The 13,179-nt window shown below is 47.7% G+C and overlaps 1 protein-coding gene across 1 annotated transcript; it reads right to left on the bottom strand.

Annotated features, from left to right (window-relative positions):
• Positions 1–1,425: 1,425 nt before the first annotated feature.
• On the bottom strand, positions 1,426–12,507 carry SERPING1 (serpin family G member 1). The gene is made up of 8 exons (XM_057727960.1): positions 12,486–12,507; positions 11,867–11,944; positions 10,353–11,049; positions 8,750–8,884; positions 6,645–6,848; positions 6,309–6,448; positions 2,981–3,182; positions 1,426–1,938 (listed from the first exon to the last, which is right to left on the bottom strand). Exons 2-8 carry the CDS (start codon positions 11,918–11,920, stop codon positions 1,685–1,687), a joined length of 1,686 nt encoding a protein of 561 aa, XP_057583943.1. The 5' UTR covers positions 11,921–11,944; positions 12,486–12,507; the 3' UTR covers positions 1,426–1,684.
• Between the last annotated feature and the right edge of the window lie 672 nt (positions 12,508–13,179).

Below are 13,179 nucleotides of genomic sequence, written 5' to 3'. Positions count from 1 at the left end.
AAGGCAGGACTTGAATATATAAGGGCAGAGATGTAGAAGAGAGCAGCTATGAGCTCAGCTGTAAGAGTCATAAGGATATTCTTTCAGATCCCAGTTCTGCCGTCTAACTGCAGGATTTTGAGGGACTTCCCTGGTGGTCCAGTGGGTAAGACTCCATGATCCCAATGCAGGAGGCCCAGGTTTGATCCCTGGTTTGACCCCTGGTCGGGGAACTAGATCCTGCATGCCGCAACTAAGAGTCCGCATGCTGCAACGAAGATTCCGCGTGCTGCAACTAAGACCCAGAGCAGTCAAGATGAATAAATAACAAATAAACAAATAAATATTAACTGCAGGACTCTGAGCAAGACTTAGCCTCTCTGAGTTTAGAGTTTACCATACAGATTTGTTAAGAGCATTAAACGTCTGCATAGCTTTTAGCAGACGGCCTGTGTTAAGTTCCCAACAATGTTAGCTACTGTTAGTATTGCTGTCACAGCTGTTGCAAACAAATATGCAAGATATGGGCTGTGATAAATGGATTGCATGAAAAGTCTCCCATTAGTGACTATGCCGTACCATTTTGTGGTGCTTTTCCACTCTAACTGTAGGTCTGGCCATGTGACTTGCTTTGGTTGGTGGGACAATGGTAAACTTGATGCCAGGAGAGGTGCAGGGTGTGAAAAAGACTGCCTGTCTCTGACTCCTCACTTGGAACTCTGCCACTGCAGACTAGCACTGCTGGAAGGATGCAGGAAACATGCAGAGGAGAGCCAGGGTGTTCCAGCCGAGGCCACCGTAGATCAGTCATCCCCCAACCAACCCACCAACTATTACAGATGTATGAGTGAGCCCAGGGAAGGTCAGGTCCAGCCCAGATCAGCAAGACCATTCAGCTCTAATCCCCAGACTTATGTGAAATAATAGGAGGGTGAGTCAAAACTCCAGTTATATTAAAACTCCTGTAAATTCTATGGCCAAAGTGTGGATAATTTTTGACTCACCCTCATTAATGGTTGCTATTTTAAGCCATTAAATTTGGAGTGACTTGTTACACAGCAATAGCTAGCCGACACAAGGGCCTTGGAAGCCCTAGTCCTCTAAAATTGAAAGGCAACTTGAGGACATGGGGGGGGTGGGGCAAAGGGGAAGCTGAGACAAAGTAAGAGAGTAGCATTGACATATATACACTACCAAATGTAAAATAGATAGCTCATGGGAAGTTCCTGCATAACATAGGGAGATAAACTTCATGCTGGGTGATGACTTAGAGGGCCAAGATAGGGAGGATGGGCGGGAGTGGCAGGAGGGAGGGGATATGGGGATATATGTCTAAATACAGCTGATTCACTTTGGTGTACCTGAAAAATTGGCACAACAGTGTAAAGCAATTATATTCCAATAAAAATATTTTTTTAAAAATTTAAAAGGCAAAAGAAAGAAGAAGTCATGGTCTGCCAGGTTTTATTTGTAGAGTCTGCTGTATTTGTACCAGAGAAAGCTGCATAAAGTGCTTTGGAGAATTACAGGGAAGGGATGATAGAAGCAGGTCCCCTCACCAGACCCCACGGGAGCCCTTCAGGTGGAGGGCAGACCTGAGGTGGGAGGCAGCTGGGGGCAAGTCCACGCAGGCAGCAGCAGGGCTGCAACTAGGAGAGCTGAGGCTGGAGGGGTCTGGCTTGCCGCTGTTGGCCCCCTGCAGGTCTCAGGTCCTGGGGTCATATACCCGCCCCATGAAGACTGGGAATTTGTGCTGCTGGTCCCAGAGCACAAAGAGGAAGGGCTGCTGCACGTCAAAGATCAGCAAACTGCGGGCCACAGAGACGGCGGAGGCTGCAGCCGCCTCCACCCCGGTCTCTGTTAGCTCCAGCACTGACTGGTGCTGCATCGCAGAGAGCTGCAGATCTGGGTCTTCTGTCAGCCCACACAGGTTGACATCGTAGATAAAGTCAAAGAATTCTAGGGCATAACCAGAGAAAAACAATGAGTCAAAGCCCAGCACGTGATTGTACAGCACAGGGATTATAGCCAATATTTTCTAGTAACTGTAAATGAAAAGTAACCTTTAAAAATTGTATAAAAATTTAAAAAGTTAAATTAAAAAAAATAATCATTTAAAATATTTTAAAAATTAAAATTTTACAACTAAAAAAAAAAAAAAAAAAAAGACCAGCATGAAACTCTCAGCTGTTGGAGACATTTGTCCTGAATTTTCTGGGTTGGTCCCAAGTTCCAATACTCTCTTCCTCCTCCTTCTCCTCCTTGTTTATCAAATTATAATCACATTATAATATGCCTTCTGATCCAGCTCATGGGATCCTCTATCAGTGGACCCATCTTCACTCCTACCACCACTTTCTCTCAAGTGGTGAGAGGCATGTCCCCCAACCCCCCAAAACCCTGAAAAGTGATGCTTCCTCATCAACAAGTACCTTGGAAGTAGGTAATATATCGGAAAGAGGACATATGTTCTCATATGATGTCACATACAAGGATGTGATGTCATATACTAGGAAACAAGATCATCTATTAGGAGGTCAAGTTCTATTACACAAAATGAAGTGATATATTTGGACGTGAGGTCAAAGATCAGGAAATGAGGCCTAAAGTTGGGAAATGGAGTATCTGTTGCCTCCCCTAAGCTCAGAAGCCTCCAGACCCTTCTATGCAGAGAGCTTCTTGCATATTCCGTGGGATATGTCTATGTTCCAGTGTCTATGTCACAAGGGACCGCAGTGGAAGCAGTGGGGAGAGCTGGAGACCTATACTGGGGTTCTGGCTCACTTCTAACTAGCTTAAGGGACCTTGCGTAAGTCATGCCAACTTTGAGTCTCAGCTTCCTCAATGACCCAGTGTGATAATCAGAGGATGGAGGGACAACCTGAGATTACGGATGTGAAAAATACTCAAGAGAGGGTTAACCAAATTTTAAGGCACACCCCCCCCCCACCCCCAACCCCTTCTCCTCTGATGGCCTAGGATCAATCCTGCCAGGGCTCACCCAGCATGTCCTGGTTGCTCTCCACTTTGATGCGAGGCATTGTCAGGTGAGTGGGATGGAACTTGATGGACTCCAGCTTCCTCATGACAGCCTTGAAGACAGGGAGGCTGAGAGCCTGCTCCAGGTCTTCGAGACGGTGTTTCACGGTCTGGGGCACCAGGATCACAAAGCTCAGGTTGTGGGACAGCTGCAGACGGCCCACCTGGAGAGTGAGAGATGCACCTTATCCGTCTTCCCACCCCGGCTCTCTCCTGGCTCCTACCCTCTGTGTCCCGAGGCTGGTTTTCAATCCACTGCTACAGTCTGTACTGTTTCAACAAGCAGCAGCCAGAACTAGGCTCCCAGGCTTTGCCATGAGATGGGGATGCCAGCTGGGTGAACAACGCTGATTTAACTCTGTGCTGGTGAGATGCAGAGGAATGAACACGAGTTTCTGATCACACAGGCTGAGGATCACATCTTGACTTTACTACTGATTAGCTATGCAACACAGGCAAGCCATTTGATCTTTCTGAGCCCCGTTCCCTTCCTTTCAAGTACATTGTGCATAAAATATATAATGTACATCATGTACCACCAGAGTCATCAGGTTCGTCCTTTGAAAGACTTTTGATGCCTTTTCACTGTCTATGAGATTAAGTATAAACCTCCTGGTCTGGCATTCAACATTGTGTACAAGCTGATCCTAGCCTACCTTATCAGTTTGCCAGTAGAAGGACTTAAAAACTGGTGGCCAGAAAGAAGTATGAGAGAAATGCAGGACCCACAAGTCCAATACAGCGGTGTTCCCAACGCAGGGCGAATTTGCCCCCAGTGGACATTTGGCAATGTTTGGAGCTGGCAGAAACAGGAGCTCACAGTGCTACTGACATCTTGTGAGTAGAAGCCAGGAATGCTGCTAAGTCCTACAATGCCCTGACAGCACCTTATAATGAAGAATCATTGAACTCAAAATGTCCACAGTGCCAAGACTGAGAAACCTTAGACTAATAGGATATAAGAAACTATCACTGGGACTTCCCTGGTGGTCCAGCGGTTGAGAATCAGCCTTCCAATGCAAGGGACGTGGATTCGATTCCTGGTTGGGGAACTAGGATCCCATATGCCGTGGGGCAACAAAGCCCGCACACTCTAGAGTCCGTGTGCCACAGCTAGAGAGAAGCCCACGCGCGCAAAGATCCCACGTGCAGCAACTGAGACCCGATGCAGCCGAATAAATGAATAAATAAATAAATACATAAATACATATATATATATAAAGAAAGAAACGATCACTGAAATGGCATTATGGTTGAGGTTGAGAGATGGACAAGAATAATCTAGAACGCAGAATTCAACTGGGCAATGAAGAAATTAACTGAAATCAATCAATTGTTGGAATTTGAAAAAAATGGTCCAGCAGGTTGTACACTGATTTATCACCTGAAGAGCATGGACATGGGGTCCCTGTTGACAGAGGCTCTAGAGAGAGCCTCTGCTATTGATAGAGCCTCCACACATCTGGCAGTACCCACCCTTCACATCCTGTGTTTGGACCTTGCCTCTCTGACCAAATAATTACCACATTGTGGTCTTGAATTTTCAAGCCAATAACCTCAGCATACCTGAGTTGGTAAACCTAACCCTCTTCGTTGGGTAAATACTCTTTAAATCCCAGGAAAATATAGAATAAAGTACGGGAATGACAAAACAAACCAACTCTGTAGTATTAACACCAGGTGATAAGTTCAGAGCAATCTGTGTTTGTTATTTAAAACAGCACTTATAATTTTAAAAAAATCAGACATGCTAAGTGAAAGTTAGTGTTTTATATAAAAATTATGATTAATAATGTAGCAAATTCAGCTAAAAATGGAAAGGCTTAAGTAAAACTTTGATTTTGAATTTATAACGTGAATACATTAAATCAAGTATTTGTTTAAAACCCACAGAACTGTAAATGGTGGTGTTTTGTTTTCTGGTTTTTTTTTGCATCACTCCTGCTTCTTTGCCATTAAACAACCCTCACATTGATATTCTCCCCTCATACACTCTGAGTTAGAGTGGTGCCCTGAACCTGCCATGTACATTCACTCTTCTCTGCCTATGCATGTATGCTGGTTCTGTGAAATAGTTGGGAATGTTCAAAGCCGTTGGACAGGGATGGATGGATGGATGGAAGGGTGGAAGAGTGCACGAATGGTTCAGTGGTCAAAAGTAACCACCTCCGTGACATTTTCCTAGCCACTCATACTAAGTGAGTTGCTCCCTTTTGCATCTTCCATTGAACTCATTCATTTATTCAGCAAACATAATGAACGCTTATTATATATGGCATTGTTCTAGGCCCTCAGATACAGTAGCAAAAAAAGAGAAGGTCTCTGATCCTAAGGAAAGAGACAGTATCTCAGGGAGATAGACGATACTGCAATCAAATAAGCAAATAAACAACATACTATCTGAAAAAATTCAGATAGTGATAAGTACCAAGGATATAATAAAACAGGATGATGTTACAGGGTGAGGAGGAGGCGACTTTAAGGAGGGGGAAGGCCTCTCCACCAAAGTGACCTTTTAGCTGACACTGGATGAGCAGAAGGAACAAGTTATGTGAAAATCTGAGTGAAGAGGGTCCAGGCAGAGGGAAAAGCTAGGAAAAGCTCCTGAGGTGGAAACAAGCCTGCCCTGTTCCAGAACAGATCCTATACTTCTCAGCCTCGTACTAAGTCACTGGCCATTTCCCACTGTTTTCTGTCTCATAGGTCTGTGTCTTGCTGTCCTAACAAGGCAGGAGTCTCTGGTCATTAGGCACGAGAGGGTTTACTAACCAGAACCTTCTGGGCTCAATGTTCTCTTTCCCCTCCCTCCTCATCCATACTGTTCAATTTTTGTTAAGTAACTTAAGCTATTTAACACATGCACACACATGCACTTACCACATACATGAACACAAGCATATACCTAGACATGTGTACACATAGAGATGCATGCTGTACACAGGTACGCACACACAGGACTTACTAAGCCAGCAGGGTCTACTGGTGCATTGACTGGAAAGAGAAACAGAGGCACAGAATAGGGACACGACTCACTTTTTGCCCTTTGATGCAGTAGAGATGCAAGAAGAAACTTTAGAATCCTGCTTTCCAATCTCAAATATATAATGCCTGCCTCGGCCAAGGCTGGAGAGGGGGAGAAGGAGAAAAGACAGGGTGGAAACAGAGACAGAAGCAGCAGAACTGATGCATTAAGGGTAAGGCTATGCCCCACACTGATGGAGCCACAGCAGGAAAGACGTCAGGACACGTGAGCGGCTCTGAAACAGGAGAGGGAAGGGTTAAGAACTTACCTTGGCCTTCAAAGTCGGGTCTGTGAAATGGGCCACAGGGTACTTCTTGCTGTTCATCATGGGTACTTTTATCACAGAGGATTTTCTGTAAAAGGCCTCCATACCTGTTCTGTTGTGATTAAATGGTATCTTCCATTTGGCTAGAGGGAAGAGTGGGGGAAGGGTTACTCTCATGCAGGTGGGGAGAGGATGAAGGGGAGTTAAAGGCTCTGTTGGCAAGGGGTGGGGCGGGTACAATGGGGTCCAGCCCTGGAACTTGGGATTCAGTGGGTTTTAAGCCAGGAGGAGATGGAGGAACTCAGGATAGGAAGACACCCTGGTCTGGGACCCCCTTACCACTCAGGTAGATAGCGTTGAGAAGGATAAGGCGGGTGTCATCGGGCAGGCTGTCTAGCAGATGCTTAATCTTGTGGTTGGTCTTCTTGGCCACCCAGGAATTGATGAGCTCCAAGTTGGCTTTACTGTCAGCTCCCAGGGCGCTGGGGGTATTGTCATACAGGTGCTGAGATGCATCCATAAAGGTGTCCCTTATAACCAGGTCTGGCAGGGGAAGCAAGTGGAGAGAGGGAGGCATGAGATCCTGGAACACTCTCTCCCCTTCCAAGAGCAGGCTTGGAGAGGGAGCTTGTTTCCCATCACTCTTTCTGCTCCAATGAACACAGTATGTCGGAGCAAGGGTCCAGCCCACTTCTGTTACAGATGTGCTTAAGGAGGCCCAGGGAAGGCAAATCCTGAGCTAAGAGCAGGAGAACTCATCCTAGGCCTTTACTGCCTCCATATGCCATGGGACCATGGCTTGGCTTTGAGATCTTAACTTCCATTTCCCTGTATTTTTCCTGTTTTCTTCCCTTAATTCATCAGGGAACAGACTCTGCTTTTCAGCCTCAGTGGAAGGTTGTGACACGACTTCCTGGGTTTTGCTCTCCAAAGCCCAAGTCCACTGAAGAAAAAAAGTTTGAAAGAGACATTTTTCCTGGACTAAATAGATAATATTGAATGCAGTTGTATTTTCCACCAACCTAGCAAGACAGAGGATAAATTTGATTTATAGCAAATAAGTAAAGGCAGCATTTCTTGAATCCCTCTAAGCCATATTTTCCCCATCTCTAAAAAGAGGGCTTTTTTTTTTTAAGGTAATGCTGTGATAGGTGAGTTTTCTTCCTCCCTCCCTTCCTTCCTCCCTCCCTCCTTCTCTCTCTTTCTTTCTTTTTCATTCCTATATTTTCTCAGGTTTTTTTTTGTTTTTTTTTTCTTTTGGCCATGCCAAGCGGCATGTGGGATCTTAGTTCCCCCACCAGGGATCAAACCCATGTCCCCCTGCAGTGGAAGCATGGAGTCCTAACCACTAGACCACCAGGGAATTCCAATATTTTCTTAGTTTTCTACAATGAATGAGTTTTGCTTTTATAGTAAAAATTCTTTTCCTTATTTAAAGAGGGGATCACACTAAATCGGTAATTTTGAAGCTCAGCAGAACTGAGGTTTCAAATATAGTCAAGTCTGAAGCCCCCAACACAAAAGGGCTCTGGTTGAGGCTGGTGGGAGTTTGGAGCCCACCTGGCTTTATCTCCCTCACACAGGAAGTGATACTTCACTCCCCACTCAGCCTCCCTAACTCGCCACTCCCACCAGGACTCCTGCAGCAGCTCTGCAGAACCCTAGGGCTCTGGGAAACAAAACTTGAAAGAACTGCATTAGATCATTTTGGAAGCTTACGGCTCTGATTACCTACCTAATAAGGTAATATAAGTAAATGACAACAAATTCATATAACAGGAAAGTACAAAGAATAGGAGTCCCAAGACCCCCTGACCCACATGAACAAACTTTTTTTTTTTGGTCTGGGGGGCCTCACAGCTTGCAGGATCTTCGCTCCCTGACCAGGGATGGAACTGGGGCCCACAGCAGTGAAAGCCCAGAGTCTTAACCACTGGACCACCAGGGAATTCCCAGAATGACAGACATTTTTTTGGTCTATTTTACGTCTAGAGCTCTCTAGCCCTCTAGCCCTCTCTATTACTGAATGTAGAAGGCTATTCCTACCTTTTTTTTTTTTAAGCATGCCTCGTTCTATTGCCCTTTGCTTTACTGTACTTCATAGATATTACATGTTTTGACAAATTAGAGGTTTGTGGCAAGCCAGCTTCAAGCAAGTCATTTTTCCAACAGTATGTGTTCACTTTGTATCTCTATGTCACATTTTGGTATATTCTTACTTTAAATGGAGTTGACGGATGCAAATGATTTGCCCAAGGACTCGCCAGGGGACCTATCCAGCTCCCAGGAACCACCTGATGTTTCTGAGGCCCCGACCTGCTCTGCATTCCATCCCCCTGTTCTAGTTCTAACATCCCCTCTGTCCTCTCTTTCCCCAGTGCTGGGTCCCCATCAAAATCCCGAGGACCCAGTTCAGCACCCGCCATCCTTCCCCGGGCACTCACCTGGGCTGTGGAAGATTTGAGAGACTGAGGTAAAGCCTTTGGACGTGAAGGCCTTCAGGGCCTGGTGGACACAGGTGAAGTTTTCAGGGTAAGAGAGAAGGAGCGCCAGGCTTTTCTTGGTTTCTCCCCCAGCCCCTACAACAAATGGCAGAGATGAGGGTGCACGGCAGGAGGTGTGGAGAATCACAGCTGGGGAGCAGGGTTGAGGGATGAGGCTGCAGTAGGGCGGGGCGGGGGGGAGTCACATATCATCAGAGCTGGAAGTGTTTTGGAAGACAATCCATGTCCGAAAGAGAAGGCTGGGGGAATTATGAATAATCCCAGGATCTTCCAGGGCTTTGAATACTTTCTTCCTTTGTTTTCCTACCTAATTTAATACCACTCATCATCCAAAGCCTGGCGCAGTCACTGCCTATTCCACATTAACTATTATTTAGTTGGTTTGGGCTTACAAAGGTTCACCCTATAGGCAGGGACACTAGATTATTATTAAGAAGAGCCATCAGAGAGTCATAAAAGGGGATGGATGTTCAATACTCTTTCTGTTATTCATTATTAAATACTTACTGTACACATCTTCTGTGCAGTAATAGATGAAATTTATAGAGCACTTAACTTCGTTCCAGGATCATAAGAGCTTCTGCCATATTATCTCATTGACTCTTCACCATAACCCTTTTACGTACTAATGGGGACAGTTACTATCCCCATAACACAGATGAGGAAACTGAGGTTTAAGACAGTAAGTAATCTACTCATTTTAAGATCACGGAGTTGATAATTGACGGACAGAGAAAAGATTCAAGCCATATCTTTTGGGCGATAAAAAAATTAACTGAAACCAACCAATTGAAATGTGTCTCCTAGGGGACATCTGGAGATATTTTGGTTGTCATAACTGGGGGGTAGGGTGCTACTGGCATCTAGTGGATACAGGCTAGGGATGTTAGGATTCTGGGACTCCACAAGAAAGATTCTTATGTGCTCACTGTATTGTCTCTAGTAGCCTTCCTGGAATTCCCCCTTGGCGTGACAGCTGTTTCCACGGCTTGTAGCTCTTTGTTTGTGCCATTCCTAGTAATCACCCCAGGGGACTTGACAGTGGTCTCTCAGGAAAGCAGAGGAATTAACATTTTTTGACCTCCTACCATGTCAGGCACTGGGCTATCTGCTTAATTGTTTTTAGGTAACTACAACCGTTTTCATTTTACACAGAAGGACTCAGGCTCAGAGAGGTTAAGTGGTCTGCCTAAGGTCACACAGATAAAAAGCAGCATCAAGATTCTACTCTCTCTCTCTCTCTCTCTTATGGTTCATCTTCCTTGTGGTCTCACCTCAAACCATGATTGGTTGGCTGGAACCTTATTTTACATGTTCTTGTTTAGTCCATAGGATTTTATAAGCGATAGTGCCTATGAAATCATTGTTAAATGCAAGAATAAATGAAAGTTCCAGAATAAAAAAAGATTCCCCTCCCCAACCCCTGATGTGGCCCATTTTTACAGCTTCCTTCCTGAGGTATAGCTGTGTGTGTATCTGATAGGTACCGCCCTCATGGGAACATCTTACACGTGACCTGGAGAGAAGTAAGTCAGGTTCTTACCAAGCAGGACTTGAGTGAGGAGGCTGGCAAGGCTGAATGGAGAAAAGACAATGTTGGTCTCCTTATTCTTCATTATGGACAAAGTCTGGTAGACCTTCAGGGAGAAATCTGTCAAAGCCTCCCCCAGCAAGGTCTCTGCTGAACGGCTCTCCAAGTCAGAGCAGGAAGTGACAGGCGCTGGGCAGAAGGGCTCAGTAGTGAGCGGCGTAGTTGGTGGCGGGGGTTGAGTGGTGGACTGTTTCAAGGGCTCGGTGGTACTGTCTGCGATGATGGTCACGTTGGTTTCCCACAAGGTGGTGGAGCTCCCGGTGTTGTTTTCTTGAACGCATACTTTTTTGGGAACGTCTCCTTTGGGGATATCTCCTTCACCTTCCCCTCCTGGCAAGCTCTCTGGAGCCACGGGGCTGATACCAGCCAGACTGTTGAGAACATCTCCTTTGGGGATATCGTCTTCACCTTCCCCTCCTGGTAAGCTCTCAGGACCCACAGGGCTGATGCCAGCTAGATTGTTGAGAATGTCTTCTTTGGGGATCTCTCCTTCACCTTCCCCTCCTGGCAAGCTCTCTGGATCCACGCGGCTGATACCAGCCAGATTGCTGAGAATGTCTCCTTTGGGGATCTCTCCTTCACCTTCCCCTCCTGGTAAGCTCTCTGGATCCATGGGGCTGATACCAGTCAGATTTGAGGAGGCTCCATCCTGTGGTTCAAGAGACTTTCTTTCTCTCTTTTACTAGAAGGCACAGTCCCCTTCAAACACTCAAAGCAGGAAGAGAAGGTGGTATTCGAGAGAATTATTCCTGGGAAAGCCTGGTGGGAGAGGGGCCTGCCCTGGAGCCCCCACCACTACATTCTTTCAGAGAAAGCATGTAGTATCCCATTTCACTGGTAAAAGAAACTGATTCTGAGACAAATTAAGAAATCAGCCCAGGGTCTCAAGAGAGACAGGAGGAAAAAACTAGAAGTCAGACTTGGGTCTCTGATTCCAGATCCCTTGATCAACCCCGCATCATCTGATACCTTTCAAAGGGCATGGCCAGTGTCAGCTTCCACACACCTACACTGAATGCACACACCACAGTAAGCACCCACCTTTCTCCTGGGCTCATCCCTGACCCCTGACCTCCCAGACCACCGGGGAGGGCCTACGCCTCAGCAGCATAACCCCACCCCCCACCCCGCCACTCCGTTTTCCACAGTAACCCCTAGCTTTTAATATCCGCAAATGCTCTCCATCTCCTTGCTCTCTCTGATGCTTCTGCTTTATTCTCGACTCTGTAAATCAGGACAGGAAAGCTCGGAGAGGTGACCGGCTCAAGGCCACCGCAGCTGGTACCATAGCGAGCCAGGATTAGACCCTGCGTGGGTCTGAGTGCCTGCCCTTTGCATGCTCTGCAGGAACTCCGGTGCGACCATCACGCTTGCTGAGCCCAAGAGGAACTCTCCTCATTCTCCGGAGCCTGAAGGGTTAATCCTCAGCCTCCTCCCCTCCCCCACCTCACGAAGGGGTCACTCACCCCAGCCAGCAGCAGCAGCAGCAGCAGGGTCAGCGGGGTCAGCCTGGAGGCCATCTGGGCGGCGACGGCAGCCCGGATCTGCAGAGCCAGCCAGCGTCGGTGCCAGCTCCGAGCCTCGGGCCTAGAGGGCCTCCACCCAACCCCAGCCCACCCCGGGGGCCCGCCCCCATTCCATTCCCGGCCCTAACCCCTCTCGAACTCTCTCCTCTCCAGCCTGCCTCCCAGGGCCACCTTCTCCCTGGCTCCTCCCCCTGTTTTGTTTTCCCCAAACCGCTCCCCTTTCCCGGCACCGGCTGGCCCTTCCGTCCCTCCCCCCCCCCCCCCCCCCACCCCAGGCCCGGGTCTCCGTCCATCTGTTCCCTCCAGAGGGTCCTGCTTTAACTAAACAAAGAGGCCAGGGGCCGGGGGAGGAGAGGAGGTCCAGAGGGGGCTGGGCACGAGAGCCCAGGGGGAGGAGATGGAGGGGAAGGAGGGAAGGAGGGGGAGACAGAGGTCTTAAGTGCAAGCGCGAGTATGGAGGCTGCGGAGATAAAGGGGGGGGGGCCGCTAGGGAGGAAAAGAAGGAGATGAGGATGAGAAGACCTCCTTCTCCCAACACCCCCCCTCCCCAGCACCAAACCTGCTGCAAACTCCTGGTCACTGGGCAGCTTCAGGGCACACTCAGTGAATAGCCCCACAGGGTCAGGGAGGGTGGGGTGGAGGGGGGGTTCGGTCTTAGCTATTGGCTGGCCCAGGACACAGCCCAGTTACAAATTAAGGCTGATTGATCGCTGGTGTGATTTCCCGTAAATCGGGATGGGAGGGACCACTTTGTCCAGCTTTGTAAGCCAGACCAGAAATTTAGCCCAAAGCCCCCTGGGAGCCAGGGGTAGGGAAGCTTTGGTGCAGCTCTCCGCTCTACACAACCAAGCCTCCTCCTCCATCTTCATGGGTCATGATACAAACAGCACTGACACAAAATGTGCTCCACGGTTTACAAGCAACCAGCTTTCCCGGAATTGCTCAACTCCGTGGATCCCCAAAGTAACCCCTTGGAAATAGGCCCAATTGTGCCCATGTCATAGTTAACAGCCTTACAGCACTGAAATGCCTGGCTCCCTTGGAGAGCCCTCACTTGAAGATAAGCCTGGACTGGACCTCCTGAGGTCCTAACCCCATCCCTGCTCTCCTCTGTGGGCGTTCCGCTTCTCCTCTAGCAGACCTGGAGTCAGTGGTTCTTCCCTTCTGTAACAGACAAAGAATCCAAGGCACCCAGTCCAGCAAGCATTCACCTTAAGCAAAAAACAGAAAGCTGGGGTGTAAGTGTTGAGGGC

Source organism: Hippopotamus amphibius, chromosome 3, assembly GCF_030028045.1.
Source record: "Hippopotamus amphibius kiboko isolate mHipAmp2 chromosome 3, mHipAmp2.hap2, whole genome shotgun sequence".
Classification (NCBI taxonomy): Eukaryota; Metazoa; Chordata; class Mammalia; order Artiodactyla; family Hippopotamidae; genus Hippopotamus; species Hippopotamus amphibius.
This window is presented reverse-complemented; position numbering and strand designations above follow the sequence as displayed.